General features: G+C 47.3%; 2 protein-coding genes across 4 annotated transcripts in view; both read left to right on the top strand.

The window, feature by feature from the left end:
* The window catches only part of CGRRF1 (cell growth regulator with ring finger domain 1), a 451182-nt gene that overhangs the window by 104381 nt on the left and 332250 nt on the right, over nucleotides 1-14551 (top strand). The window lies entirely within an intron of this gene.
* SAMD4A (sterile alpha motif domain containing 4A) overlaps nucleotides 1-14551 on the top strand; it is a 143691-nt gene that overhangs the window by 79102 nt on the left and 50038 nt on the right. For all 3 annotated transcript variants that reach the window (XM_083733969.1, XM_083733971.1, XM_083733970.1), the window contains one exon: nucleotides 1774-2295. In XM_083733969.1, the coding sequence (XP_083590095.1) occupies nucleotides 1774-2295 (522 nt within the window). The remainder of the gene's footprint in view (nucleotides 1-1773; nucleotides 2296-14551) is intronic.

Here is a 14551-nt window from a genome sequence, read left to right on the forward strand (position 1 = left end):
TGCGTCTTATAAAGAGAAAAATACAGTAATTGGATTTTGAATAAAAGCACCGTTGCTGTTAATTGTGCTAATATCTTCCTGGGTGGGCCGTGCAAACAGCTGTTTAGGAATAATGCTTTTTGTAGGGTGGGGGGGCACTGGCGTGAGTTTATGGAACCAAGAGAGCGGTGCCCCAAAAGAAATTCAGGAACCAGTGTCTGAAAGACTTCTTGAAGGCTGTGTGTGTGTTTTAGATCTGATTAGAAGCTACCCTGATATGGCTAGTTGGATTTTCAGCGGCGTTTTGTGCCGGGGGTTGGGGGGACAGCATTGTCGGCCATGAAACAGGAAGAGAGAACTCTGTGTATTTGGGGCATGCGTGTGATGTCGGAGGCGGTTGCATGACCGCCATAGGACTGTGTGGGTTTGGGAGATTTAAGGACAAATGTGCCTCTGGACCAAGATGCTTGCCATTCTTTTTCTCCTACACAGCTTTCCGCTTCCTTCCTTCCTTCTGCAGCAGCTCCTTGCCTTTCTGCCCCCACTTTTATCTGTGAACCTGCCATAACCCCCATGCAGAGACATTTGGCTCTGTGTCAGCTTTCCAAGTGGAATTTGCACAATGTTAGGACAAGGGCAACGATGGTGGGTGTAAACCTGGACAACCCAGAATGGCAATGAGAATTATGAATGGTTCTGGGGACACGGGTGGCACTATGGGTTAAACCACAGAGCCTAGGACTTGCTGATCAGAAGGTTGGCGGTTCGAATCCCCACGACGGGGTGAGCTCCCGTTGCTCGGTACCTGCTCCGTCAACCTAGCAGTTGTTAATTCTGAATTTGTTATATCCACCATAAAAAACCCCAAATATAAAATAATCAGGGTGTGTAACAGGTAAGTAATTATTTTCTTCCCCTGGCCCACAAATGATCAGTACAGGTCTGTGTGGGTCAGTGACCCTCGTATATCTTTTCTGACTGTATCTTGTGCCAGGGGCAACAGTGCAGCTGACACAGGTGTGATTTCTTTATTTTATTCGTTATTTTTATTTTACTTATTTTGTATACTGTCCTATGCCCGTCGGCCTCAGGGCGGTTCGCAACACAAAACTGCAATATAAAAAAGCAGAAAAAACCAAAAACAATCCAATACAGTGGACGCTCGGGTTGCAAATGTGATCCGTGCGGGAAGTGTGTTCGCAACCTGCAGTATCCGCAACCCGCAGCGCTGCGTCTGCGCACATGCGGGTCACGATTCGGCGCTTCTGCACATGTGCAAAGCACGATTTAGCACTTCTGTGCATGCGCGAGCGCCAAAACCCAGAAGTAACCTGTTTCGGTACTTCTGGGTTCGGCACGGTGTGCATCCCGAAATCACACAACACAAAGTGTCTGTAACCCGAGGTATGACTGTAATCCCCCCTCCCCCAACCTATTATTCTATTTATTAAAATGTTATGTCATCTATTAAATTTCTTTAATCTTCCTGATTGCAATAACAGGCTGAGAAAACCAGCGCATGGCGTTCTGTGTGACTCAGAAGTCTGCACGCTCCCAGCAGAGAGATCAAGTCACCTCTTTGGTTTGGTTTTGCACTCCCTTTTCTTCTTCCGCTTTGTGGGAGGAGGGAAAAAGAACTAGACTGCGTCGCTGCTTGTTCTGCGGGGATCGGCCTCGCAAAGCCGCCTCGGTGCGTCTGAATCTCCTTATTTTCTCACTCGGGCGGTTTGCTGATTTCACAACTCTCTTTCTCCTGCCCCTTTACTCCCCCCCCCCCCTTCCCTGGCGCAACAGGAATCATTAACCAGTGGCAGCAGGAATCAAAGGACAAGGTGATTTCGCTCCTGCTGACCCACCTGCCTCTGCTGAAGCCGGGGAACATCGAGGCGAAAGTTGAGTACATGAAGCTCCTTCCTAAAATCCTGGCTCACTCCATCGAACACAACCAGCACATAGAGGAGAGCAGGCAGCTCCTGTCTTATGCCCTGATCCACCCCGCCACGTCCCTGGAGGACAGGAGTGCCCTGGCCATGTGGCTGAACCACCTGGAGGACCGCACATCGCTGGGCACCTACGGGAGCCAGGGCAGGGGCCGGTCCGACTCGGTCGATTACGGGCCGTCGCACTACTATCACCAAAGACAGAACTCGGACGATAAGCTCAACGGGTGGCAGAGTTCGCGGGACTCCGGCATCTGCATCAACGCCTCGAGCTGGCAGGATAAGAACCTGGGCTGCGAGAACGGCCACCTCCCTCTCTATTCCTCCTCTTCCGTCCCCGCGACAATCAACACGATCGGAACGGGCACGGGCACAAGTAAGTCCCGGCTGGCGGTCTTGGGGGGGGGGGCCTGCGGGAGGGCTCTTTCCATTTCCCCCAGTAGCACCGCACTGAGCAAACTTGGACAAAACAGCGCATAATTCGAGGGGAAAGAAGCCATGCCTAAATTAGGGTCTGGGCTGGTGGAGAACAGGGTCAGCTTCAGTTAGGCAGCTAGAGGAATGTCACAGCTACGCAGCCAATCAATCAGAGCACGTGTTGCCTCTGTCAAGCATCCCTGGTTGCTAAGCAACCCCTCCACCACCATCCCTTGGCTAAGTGGGCTTACCTAGCATTGTATTAACCCTTTAAGTTACAAGCCGAATGATCCCTGCTGTGGCCATTCTGGCAGGTTTGCATGTCCCGTCCCACTTCCTATTCCTAAACAAATATTGTTATTCAAAGGTTTTCAGAACGTGGCAACAGCCATGGTAACAAACATCCATTAGGGTTCCAAGCAAGGAAGGAGGGAGTGGAATTGTGTAGGTCTCCTGTGTTGCACCAAGTTGCTGCAAAGATCTAAATGCAGCAGCAACTTCTCCTGGAGAAGCCTAGTGAGAGTTCATAGAATCATAGAGTTGGAAGAGACCACAAGGGCCATCGAGTCCAACCCCCTGCCAAGCAGGAAACACCATCAGAGCACTCCTGACATATGGTTGTCAAGCCTCTGCTTAAAGACCTCCAAAGAAGGAGACTCCACCACACTCCTTGGCAGCAAATTCCACTGTCAAACAGCTCTTACTGTCAGGAAGTTCTTCCTAATGTTTAGGTGGAATCTTCTTTCTTGTAGTTTGGAACCATTGCTCCGTGTCCGCTTCTCTGGAGCAGCAGAAAACAACCTTTCTCCCCCCTCTGTGTGACATCCTTTTATATATTTGAACATGGCTATCCTATCACCCCTTAACCTCCTCTTCTCCAGGCTAAACATGCCCAGCTCCCTTAGCCGTTCCTCACAAGGCATCGTTTCCAGGCCTTTGACCATTTTGGTTGCCCTCCTCTGGACCCGTTCCAGTTTGTCAGTGTCCTTCTTGAACTGTGGTGCCCAGAACTGGACACAGTACTCCAGGTGAGGTCTGACCAGAGCAGAATACAGTGGCACTATTACTTCCCTTGATCTAGATGCTATACTCCTATTGATGCAGCCCAGAATTGCATTGGCTTTTTTAGCTGCCGCGTCACACTGTTGGCTCATGTCAAGTTTGTGGTCAACCAAGACTCCTAGATCCTTTTCACATGTACTGCTCTCAAGCCAGGTGTCACCCATCTTGTATTTGTGCCTCTCATTTTTTTTTGCCCAAGTGCAATACTTTACATTTCTCCCTGTTAAAATTCATCTTGTTTGTTTTGGCCCAGTTCTCTAAGTTGTCTGAGGACTCCAGGGTATTCGTTCATTTCAGTGGGGACGTGGGTGGCGCTGTGGTCTAAACCACTGAGCCTCTGGGGCTTGCCGATCAGAAGGTCGGCAGTTCAAATCCCCGTTGCTCTGGCCCAGCTCTTGTCAACCTAGCAGTTCGAAAGCACGCCAGTGCAAGTAGATAAATAGGTACTGCTGCGGCAGGAAGGTAAATGGCGTTTCCATGCATTCTAGCACTCATCACAGTGTCCCGTTGCGCCAGAAGCGGTTTAGTCCTGCTGGCCACATGACCCAGAAAGCTATCTGTGGACAAACGCCAGCTCCATTGGCCTGAAAGCGAGATGAGCGCCACACCCCATAGTCACCTTTAACTGGACCTAATGGTCAGGGTTCCCTTTACCTTTACCTATGACACTTTAGAGTGTTCAGAGTGCTTCTTGCCATAGCTGTCAACATTTCCCTTTTTTTAAAGGGAAATTCCCTTATTCCGAATAGGATTCTTCGCAAGAAAAGGGAAAAGTTGACAGCTTTGCTTCTTGCCTATCAGAAGGTCGGCAGTTCGGATCTCCATGATGGAATGAGCTCCCGTTGCCCTGTCCCAGCTCCTGCCAACGTAGCAGTTCGAAAGCACACCAGCGCAAGTAGATAAATAGGTACCACTGCGGTGGGAAGGTAAACGGCCTTTCCATGCGTTCTGGGTTCTGTCACTGTGTTCTGTTGCACCAGAAGCAGTTTAGTCCTGCTGGCCACATGACCCGGAAAGCTGTCTGCGGACAAATGCCGGCTCTCTCGGCCTGAAAAGCGAGATGAGCGCCGCAACCCCAGAGTCGCCTTTGACTGGACTTAACCCTCCTGGGCTCTTTTACCTACCCAATGGTTAGGCATGGGAGCTGGTATTGGACAACAATCAGAGACCCACAGCTGCCCCACTCCTGATTTAAATTGGCACTGTTTGTGCTGCTTCCAGAGGAGTCGCCATGTCTGGTGACTGCAACAAAAACAAAGGAATATTGTAGCTTCACCAGTTCATTGCAGTGTATATTTCCAATCCAGTGGCTTTTTGTTTTGTTGTTTGCATGGCATAATCATAGAATCGTAGAGTTGGAAGGGACCCTGAGGGTCATCTAGTCCAACCCCCTGCAATGCAGGAATCTCAGCCAAAGCATCCATGACAGATGTCCATCAAACCTCTTCTTAAAAACCCCCAAGGAAGGAGAGTCCACAACTTCCCAACCTTTCCCCTGTCAAGCAACTCTGACCATCAGAAAGTTCTTCCTGCTGTTTAGTTTGAACCTCCTTTCTTGCAACTTTACAATGAATGAATAAATTTCATAGAATCGTAGGGTTTCTCCCCCCCCCCCAAATAATCAATATTAGTTTTTCAATTAGGTACTCCACATACACATATTGTATTACATTTTACATTTATACTTCAATTCTTGTTGTCTCTCTGTATTCATTTACAACCACTGTTAGTTATATTACCTTCCTTATACATTTTGCTTCTTATTATTTTCATTATCCATCACTTTTCTTAATCTTTCCCGTTACAAGGTTTATTTCCAATTCTACTGGTTTCACTATTTCATCTTATCTTTCCTATATACGACATAAATTTTCCCCATTCTTTCTGAAATGTTTCCTTGCCCTGTTGTTGAATTTGAATCACAAACTGACATGGAGAGGGGGCCAACTAAACTGAACTTTGGAAAAATGAGAAACCGAGGAACCGAAATGGATAAATGGATAGATTCAGCCATCCTTAAATAGAACTCTCATCAGCCCAAGATCGTCATTGTCAAATGATGGTCCACAGTGTCTGGCTGAGATTCTCTGGGGACTCAGGAAGGAGGCATTCTCTATCTCTACCTGGAGACGCCAAGTTAAGATCTACCTGTGAAGGAGGACTTTATATATTCCCTGCCCCCTTTTCTCTTGGTTCTTTGTTTTTGTTTAGATTAGTTCGCTCTTTTATTGCAATGTATTATGAAAAATCTTTTTTTTTTTTAAAAAAAAAGGAGTCATTCCCATTGAATTAAATGGAGCTTACTCCTAGGTAATTGGGGTTAGGATCCCATCCTTTGCAAAAGAAAAAAAAAAAGAGAGAGTCTCGTGGCACACCTTAAAGACGAGTTAATTCATAACGACAGACGCTTGCGAGAACTACTACTCGCTTCATGACAATAATTAACAGTAGTGATAATTAATATTGATGGCAATTAAACTGCTTTGGGTCGAGGTGACCTAAAAATAACCGAAGCTATTTTCCAATCTGGACTTTCTCTCCCCCCCCCCCCAAAAAAAAACATCCTGTCTCCATATCTGGCCTGGGGTAGTGATCGAGGTTTTATCTTTTTAAAGGGGCTCTTTAAGAGTACCTTTGAAGCAGAAATGGGTTCGAAGTGCTCATGTTGTAGTGCATTGACCCAAATTCCCAAGTCGGACCAGGGTTCGAATCCCCTTCTGGGTTTTTATTTTGAATTAAAATCCTAGGGCACCACACCCAAGTTGCTTCACAAATGACTGAAATTTTAAAGGGCACATGAATGAGGGGGAAAAAAACCCTGTTCTTAGCTTGGCCGACTTCAGGAGAAGTGCAGCAGAGGCGCTTGGAAAATCAGGCGTGTTTTCTGCCAGGTGGATCTGTCAGGGCGAAGGGAGGCATTGCGGGAACCCTAGGTTGCCATCTGCACCCCTCATGCAGCTATAGTTCCCGGAGTTCCCTGGGAAGAGGAACTACCTGTCGGGAATGCGTCTCTAACAACTCTTATACCTCTGAAGATGGTTTGGAAACTTCAGCTGGTGCAGAATTCAGCGGCCAGGCTGCTCACCAGAGCAAGACGGTTTGTTCATATTACACCGATCCTGGTCCAACTGCACTGGCTGCCAATTAGTTTCCGGGCCCAATTCAAAGTGCTGGTTTTGACCTATAAAGCCATAAATGGCTCAGCACCCCAATCCCTCAAGGACCGCCTCTTTCCATATAAACCCACTCGGACCCTGAGATCATCTTCTGAGGCCCTTCTTCGTGTGCCCCCTCCTCGAGAGGTCCGGAGGGTGGCAACATGAGAACGGGGCCTTCTCTGCAGTGGCTCCCTGTCTGTGGGATGCTCTCTCCAGGGAAGTCCACCTGGTGCCTTCATTAAACACCTTTAGGCACCAGGCAAAAACATTCCTTTTTAACCAGGCCTTTGGTTGATCTGATGGATATCCTATGGCCTTTTAAAATATGGCTCCTTTTGGGGGGAGCGTTATTGTTATTGTTTTTATTTTATATATTGTGATCTTTTCTGTGAACCACCCTGAGACTTCTGGGTATAGGGTGATATATAAATTCAATATAATAATAATAATAATAATAATAATAATAATAATAATAATAATATCAACAACTGTTTTTGTTTCAAACTGGCCTATCCACTTTTTTGCAATTGTTTTTATTGATTTTCATATTATATATTTATACATTCTTACAATATTAGCAACCTAAAACTCTCAGGAGTTTTGCAACTCTTAGTACCCTTTGCAAACTGGATTCTCTGGGGGAAGCCATGGCTGTTTAAAGATGTTCTGGGCAGTTTTTTCGTTCTGAAATTCAAACGTTCACAGTCCGCCCTGGGACCTGCTGGCAAAGGGCAGGTCATAAAGTTCGTCATTGTCATCCGGGTTCCTTTCGGCTGCCCCCTGCCCCATCTGAGCCTGCCTCCCGCCCGCCCCCCTCTGCACAAACGTCCTTCTGTTTCGCCTCTCCCCTGGCACGGGGCAGCCTTTCCCACCGAAGGAGCCTGCTGTGTGAGTTGTCTTTCCTCTTTCACTCCGCGTTCTCTCCAGGCTGCCTCCCCTGCACAAACAGCCCTTATCCCAGCCCCAAGGCACTTCCTGGCTCCGTACAATGAGGGCGTTCTGCTCCTGGCCCGGTTCACTCGGGCCAGCACGCAGCTCTCGGTTCCACTGAGGGGTTTGCAGAGTCTCCCCCTTTCAGAGCAAGGTTTTGTGGCACGAAGCGTGCGCTTAAGGAAGCCACTCTGGAAAAGGGAGTTTTTCTGCACGCTCGGCTTGTGGGGAGGGCCTGCACCAAGGCAAGGCTCCTTCACTGGTTCTTACTGAGCTTTTGTTTACTTCCATATATATATATATATATACACACACATATATATATATGGATGCAGGTGGCGCTGTGGGTTAAACCACAGAGCCTAGGACTTGCTGATCAGAAGGTTGGCTTTTTGAATCCCTGTGACAGGGTGAGCTCCTGTTGCTCGCTCCCTGCTCCTGCCAACCTAGCAGTTCGAAAGCACGTCAAAGTGCAAGTAGATAAATAGGTACCACTCTGGCGGGAAGGTAAACGGCGTTTCCGTGCGCTGCTCTGGTTCGCCAGAAGCGGCTTAGTCATGCTGGCCACATGACCCGGAAGCTGTGCGCTGGCTTCTTCAGCCAGTAAAGCGAGATGAGCACCGCAACCCCAGAGTCGGTCACGACTGGACCTAATGGTCAGGGGTCCCTTTACCCTTTACCTTTATTACTTTGTTAAAAAAAAGAAAAGAAAAAGATAAAAGGAGGAAAGGGAAGCTGCGGAAAGAATGCAGTTGATTTTAACATATAAATTAAAAAATGTACCGCAAAACTTATCACTTATACAATCTTTTTAGACTTCCATCAGCACCTCTGATGATCCACCGTTTTAACCACTTTTTATGCATTTCTTAACTTTATATTGCCTTTACATCTCTTAACAAATCCTCCCATTCTCGAATTTTGCAATACTTCCAATAATACTCCTCACAAAACTTCTTGCAAACCTACAAACGTTGTCTGATCTTCACAAATACTTTTTAAATTTACTCCAGTCTTCCGTGAATTTCTGGTCCCGCCGGTTTCAAATCCTTCCTGTTAGTTTATCTAGTTCTGCATAGTCCATTAACTTCATCCTCCATTCTTCAATCGTCGGTAGTTCTTCTTACTTCCATTTTTGGGCCAGTAATATTCTTGCTGCTGTTATTGCATATAAAAAGAGCTTATATTCCTTTCTGTTTATATCACTCCCAACAATGCCCAGTAAAAATGCTTCTGGTTTCTTTATAAATGTATATTTCAACATTTTTTTCATTTCATTATATATCATCTCCCAGAAGCATTTCACCTTTTTACATTCCCACCACATGTGATAGAATGTTCCCTCTTTTTCTTTACATTTCCAACATTTATTACTGACTTTATACATTTTCACTAACTTGACAGGTGTAATATACCATCTATACATCATTTTCATCACATTTTCTTTTAGGGCATTGCATGCAGTAAATTTTAAACCTTCTTTCCATAATTTTACCCAATCACTCAGCTGTATATTATACCCAAAATCTTTGGCCCAGTGGATCATAACCGACTTAACCTCCTCATCCTTCAAATGCCATTCAAGCAGCAATTTATACATTTTAGACAAAATTTTAGAATCATGAGCTTTTGTTTACTTCCAAGTGATGGAAACGTGCAAGCAGCGCCGAGGGGAGCGCCAGAAGAGCTCTGCCGGATCGGACCCAAAGACCCAACTAGTCCAGCGCTCTGTTCTCGCAGAGGCCAAGCAGACACCCATGGGGTCTGTTTCAAGCAGGAACTGAGGGGAGCAGCGCTCACCCCATTTGCCTGCGATTCCCTCAAGGATGTTCAGAAGCATACAAGCAACTCCCGGTTTTCACGGGGGCTGTGTTGTTCCAGGTCCTGCTGCCCTTGCTTGAAATTGTGTGAAATTGGACACCCATCAAAAAAGCATGCAAACACCCCGTTCTGCCCTTTAAGTGACCTTTCAGTGACATCTTTATGACATTTCCGAGTCATTTCTGGGTTCGGTGCTGCATACCTGTGTGCGATCGCACCTGAAACAGGAGTTGCCTATATTAGTATTAGTACAGTGGTACCTCGGGTTAAGAACTTAATTTGTTCTGGAGGTCCGTTCTTAACCTGAAACTGTTCTTAACCTGAAGCACCACTTTAGCTAATGGGGCCTCCCGCTACTGCCGCGCCACCAGAGCATGATTTCTCTTCTCATCCAGAAGCAAAGTTCTTAACCCGAGGTACTATTTCTGGGTTAGCAGAGTCTGTAACCTGAAGTGTATGTAACCTGAAGCGTATGTAACCCGAGGTACCACTGTATTAGTATTAGTAAACCACCGAGCCTCTTGGGCTTGCCGATCGGAAGATCGGCGATTCGAATCCCCACGACGGGGTGAGCTCCTGTTGCTCTGTCCCAGCTCCTGACAACCCAGCAGTTCGAAAGCACACCAGCGCAAGTAGATAAATAGGCACTGCTGTGGCGGGAAGGTAAACTGCATCTCCGTGCGCTCTGGCTTCCGTCATGGTGTCCTCCTGCACCAGAAGCGGTTTAGTCCTGCTGGCCACATGACCCGGAAAGCTGTCTGCAGACAAACACCAGCTCCCTTGGCCTGAAAGCGAGATGAGCGCCGCAACCCCATAGTTGCCTTTGACTGGACTCAACTGTCCAGGGGTCCTTTACCTTTACCTTACCTTTGCCCATTAGTACAGTGGTACCTCGTGTGAAGAACTTAATTTGTTCTGGAGGTCTGTTCTTAACCTGAAACCGTTCTTAGCCTGAGGTACCACTTTAGCTAATGGGGCCTCCCACTGCCGCCGCCACGCAATTTCTGTTCTCATCCTGAAGCAAAGTTCTTAACCCGAGGTACTATTTCTGGGTTAGTGGAGTCTGTAACCTGAAGCATCTGTAACTCGAGGTACAACTGTATTACTATTATTATCTTGCAAGGAGGTGAGAAAGGGAAGCTCCCAGCTGTGCCGTGGTTTGAAATACCCACGTCCACATACCCCGTGGGCATAGATTCGCCAGGCAGGGGTGATGCAGCCAGTGTTGGCGGGGAGGGGCATCAATCCCCTGCCCCCGAGCCGGTTCACTACAAGGACCCAGATGCCCGGCCGCACCATCACCCACCGCGAAAGGTGAGCAGTATATTATTAATAGTATTATTAATTAAATTTGTATACCGCCCTAGATCCAAAGATCACAGGGCAGTTCACAACATAAAAATACAAAATGAGAACAAAAAAGACACAATAAAAGCACACGCACATGCAAACACATTTTAAAGGTATAGAATGTTTAATCGGCCAAAGGACTGGTTATAACGGAACATTTACAGAGAGACTGTCTCCAACAAGGAAAGGGAGAAGATAGTCAGCATAGCTAGTAGACATTGATAGCCATCTCCTCTATGGACGTGTCTCGTTCTCCTTTGAAGCCACCTAGGTTGGTGGCCGGGGATGCGGGTGGCGCTGTGGTCGAAACCACTGAGCCTCTTGGGCTTGCCGATCAGAAGGTCGGCGGTTCGAATCCCCACGATGGGGTGAGCTCCCATTGTTCAGTCCCAGCTCCAGCCCACCTAGCAGTTCGAAAGCACACCAGTGCAAGTAGATAAATAGGTACCGCTCTGGCGGGAAGGTAAACAGCGTTTCCACGTGCTGCTCTGGTGTCGATGTTCTGTTGCGCCAGATGCAGCTTAGCCATGCTGGCCACATGACCCGGAAGCTGTCTGTGGACTAATGCCGTCTCCCTCAGCCTGTAAAGCGAGATGAGCGCCGCAGCCCCAGAGTCATCTGCGACTGGACTTAACTGTCAGGGATCCTTTACCTTTACCTTAGGTTGGTGCATATGTACTTTTATATGTTTATATCTGGCCTGAATCTCCAACATTCAGCTTCACTGGGTTCCCCTGACTTCTAGTGTTAACATAGTGGTGGAAACCTGGTGGCAAAACGCAGGATTTGCCAACTTGTCCCCAGAGCAGCACACAGAAAAGCCTTTCACAGGAAGCATCCATTACGTGCTCCAACTTAGAACCAGACATATTTAGTATGTTTTGACTGTAGCTTCCTACTTCCACAAAGGCCACCTCTTCTCTCTCCCTGCCTGCAGGAACACAGTTTCTTTCGAAGCTATTAATACATCATTTCAGTATTTCGCCCAGCACGAGGCAGTGGGATGAGAGAGAGAGAGAGAGTATTTTTGAAACTGAATTGCAATAAAGCCAGCATAAATCTTTGCCTCTTCCTGTTGTGATCTGCCGCACAGCAGGGGAGAGAAGGACACAAAACATTTCAGACCACCAGTTTATTATATATTCATATTCTCTCTCTCTTTCAGTCTTCTCCGTTCCATATATAAATGGTTCTCTTTGAAAAATATCTTGTTGTTCCTGGGATCATTACTACATCTTCATTTGTCAAGTGAAGATTAGTAACGATCAGCTCCTCGCTGGAAGGTGTGGTTCTTCTCCAGGGATCTTGTAAAATCAGAACTGGCATCTTGTCAAAATGCTCAACTTAAAACGAATCCCCCAGGAATCTCAGGCCAGACTGAGACTTCTGAGTGTGCCCCTCTCTCAGCGAAGGTTCCCATCCGCCTGCCAAGCCCAGCTGCCCGCTCCTGGCCACTCAGAGTAGGCATTAATAAAAAGGAAACTTAAAGAGGTCAGGCAAGCAAAAAGGTTGTTTCCTTATTGTACATCTCACTGGATTGAGCTTGGCTGAAAGGCAGAGTTGGTTATGAAAGGCCTATTTAAAAGGAATAGCAAACAGCAGGGAACCTCTCCATTAAGCATGTTTGCACTGGAGCAAAAATGTAACTTTGGATTCCTTGATTTTCATAAATACGTCTCTCGCATTAGGTAAGTTCTTGCAGGATAAGGCTACAAGCCACAATATAGTGGACACTCGGGTTGCGAACGTGATCCGTGCGGGATGCATGTTCGCAACCCGCGTGGGTTGCGATTCGGCACTTCTGTGCATGCGCAAAGCGCAATTTAGCACTTCTGTTGTTGTTGTTGTTTAGTCGTTTCCGACTCTTCGTGACCCCCTGGACCAGAGCACGCCAGGCACTCCTGTCTTCCACTGCCTCCCGCAGTTTGGTCAAACTCAGGCTGGTAGCTTCGCAAACACTGTCCCACCATCTCATCCTCCATCGTCCCCTTCTCCTTGTGCCCTCCATCTTTCCCAACATCAGGGTCTTTTCCAGGGAGTCTTCTCTTCTCATGAGGTGGCCAAAGTATTGGAGCCTCAGCTTCAGGATCTGTCCTTCTAGTGAGCACTCAGGGCTGATTAGCACTTCCGCGCATGCACAACTGCCGAAACCTGGAAGTAACCCATTCCGGTACTTCCAGGTTTCGGTGGTCCGTAACCTGAAAAAACGCAACCTAAGCGTCTGTGACCCAAGGTATGACTGTAGCTGTTTTCTACCTCTTTACTGTTGGAGGCAGTAAATGCTGGAGCTGGGAATCACAAATAGGAAGAGGCGCAATGATGCTCAGCTCCTGCGTGTTTTTGCTGAGAACCTAAAGATATGTAACAGTGGTGCCAGGCGAGCCACACCGGGGAGCGCATTCCACAAGTGGGGAGCCACTGTGGAAAAGGCCTGTTCTCGTGTTGCCACCTCCCAGAGCTGGATTAATGTTCACAGACAGGGTCTGGGCCGGTTCATATGGGGAGAGACAGTCCCTGAGATGCTGTATAATGTAGCACTTGGAAAATAGAACAAGTAAAGAATGGCGTAAGAGCAGCATTATAATTTTAAGAATGGCAGAAGAGCAGCCTTGGAAATTGTCAATTTAGAACCATTTGTGAACCACTTAATCAACGAGCTCTCGGAGCTGTGTACATAATAATTGCATTGACAAAGCAATCAGAGTAATTAAAACGAGACTCATCAGCTTGCTGTTTCCTACCCTAGCTGAAGATTCGGCTCCCTCCTGCCGACCTCCAGCCCACCTGGCTTTCAAAAGGAATTTCTTGGGTTTCCTAGCATTTTGCCCTTTCCATTTAAGATTTTACCAGTCCCACAGGAAGCCTCCTTGCCAACCCGATTCTGATATCCATTTATCTCCTGTGGAGTGCGATAAGCAGATTGCCATGAAAGCAGCCTTTTTCCTCACATGCTGTAAGCTGCTGTTCTCAAATCGCGTCCAAAGGAGAGAGAGAGAGAGCTGTTGGGTACGCATATGGAGCAGTAACTGAGCATTCAGAAATTGGCAGCGGCGATGCCGTTAAGATCCCAGCGAAGGGAGCATTTGGGGTGGGTTAGGGGGCTGCTGTTGTTTCTCCTTTGCCTAGTTCTGTCAGATGCTTCAGTCGCTCGTTCGCAAGCAAACACAACGGCTAGCCAGCAGTTGGAGAGCGTTTTGCGGAAACGTCATTCTCTTGTTTTGTGCCACCGAGAGGTTTGGTGATGAAACTAAGGCCACATTCGCACCGTGCGTTTAAAGTACTATCGCGTCATTTTGACAGTCAGGGCTTCCCCCCGAAGGATTCTGGGAACTGTAGTTTGTTACAGGCGCTGAGGATTGTGAGGAGATCTTCCAGTCCCCTCCCAGAGATAGAGTTCCCAGATTCGATTAACAGCTAATCCCTCTTCCCTGGGAATTCTGGGAATTGTAGTTCTCTGGGGGCAATCTCCTAACAACTCCCAGCAATCTTAACAGACTCCTGTTCCCCTCATGGAGCTACAGTTCCCAGAGTGGGTTAACAAACTGATCCTTCTTCCCAGGGAACTCTGGGAATTTTAGCTCTGTGAGGGGCAAGGGGTGCCGGCTGGCTGGTGCTCATGGGAGTTGTAGTCCAAAACATCTAAAAGGCAGCTCTAGCATGCAATATTCTTACCGCCTTCTCAAAACTACAACTCTCTTGTTTTGCAGGAGTAAGCCATGGAAGTAAGAACATTTCCAAATTGGTTAAACTTCATCACTAGGTTCTGCTGTGATCTTTAAGACCTGCGGGTATAGGGCGGTATATAAAATCTAACAAGAACCACCCAGAATTATTTCTTGCAACACTAATATGCACACCAAGTTCCTGTTGAGAGAGAAACATTTTTTTAGGCTA

The sequence above is a fragment of the Podarcis gaigeae genome (assembly GCF_964106915.1).
Source record: "Podarcis gaigeae genome assembly, chromosome: 1".
In the NCBI taxonomy this organism is placed as follows: domain Eukaryota; kingdom Metazoa; phylum Chordata; class Lepidosauria; order Squamata; family Lacertidae; genus Podarcis; species Podarcis gaigeae.